Genomic DNA, 935 nt, shown 5'->3' on the forward strand with positions numbered 1-935 from the left:
CAGGGCCGGGCACAGGGCGGCTGAGGGGGAAACGCAGGCTTCAGGGGGCAGCCGGGACTGCGGGGCACAGGGCAGCTAAGGGCTGGTGCGGAGGCTTGCTGACGAGGATGGTGACTCAGAAGCTCCTGCTAGCCCGCAGGAGCCCGCTGCCAGGCCATGCCCACCCCGCTTCCTTTTTTATTTTATTTTATTACTATAAGCATCATGTATATTTTATTTTTTAAAATAGACTTTTATTGATTTCAGAGAGGAAGGGAGAGGGAGAGAGAGATAGAAACATCAGTGATGAGAGAGAATCATTGATCGGTTGCCTCCTGCACGCCCCACATTGGGGATCGAGCCCAGGCCTGCACCCTGACCGGGAATCGAACTGAGACCTCCTGGTTCAGAGGTCGACGCTCCACCACTGAGCCACGGTGGGGACAAAGGGGTCTACAGGGACCATTGAGCCGAGGTCACCCAGAGAGCTGGGGCACCTGGGCTGAAGTGGCAGTGGTCACTCCCACAGGAAGTGCACATACCAGATGGTCTGTTCTTCAGCTGCAGCCCAAACAGGGGAGTCAGCTGACAGCATGGCAATGAGCCAGAAGAGGTAACAGCAGACAGCGGTGGCTACCAGCGTGGTGATGATCTCTCGGCGGTTGGGTGCCTTGATGCTGATGAGGCCCCAGAAAGTGGTGAAGATGATGACCTGAGAGCGAAGGAGTGTGCCGTCGTGGTGGGGCACGGGGATCCCAGAACGGTGCCCGGCCAGCTGCAGATCTGGCTGTGATCCTTAATTCATATCTTTAACAAATATTTATTGGCACAGTGCAAGGCAATTGAAAGATAGCCTGATTAAAACAAAGTCTTCCTGTTTTTGGAGCTTGTAGGTTAGTAACTCTCTAAAAATCAATTAAAAAAAATATATATATGGCCCTAACCAGTTTGGCTCA

The 935-nt window shown here is 52.9% G+C and overlaps 1 protein-coding gene across 1 annotated transcript; it reads right to left on the reverse strand.

Annotated features, from left to right (window-relative positions):
• Window positions 1-466: 466 nt before the first annotated feature.
• On the reverse strand, window positions 467-774 carry LOC106727996 (V-type proton ATPase subunit e 2-like; the record flags this gene model as incomplete). The annotated part of the gene is made up of 1 exon (XM_014548580.1): window positions 467-774. A coding segment is annotated over one exon (278 nt), but the record flags the coding sequence as incomplete, so codon positions are not given.
• Window positions 775-935: the final 161 nt, after the last annotated feature.

Source organism: Myotis brandtii, unplaced genomic scaffold, assembly GCF_000412655.1.
Source record: "Myotis brandtii unplaced genomic scaffold, ASM41265v1 scaffold51532, whole genome shotgun sequence".
NCBI classification, from domain to species: domain Eukaryota; kingdom Metazoa; phylum Chordata; class Mammalia; order Chiroptera; family Vespertilionidae; genus Myotis; species Myotis brandtii.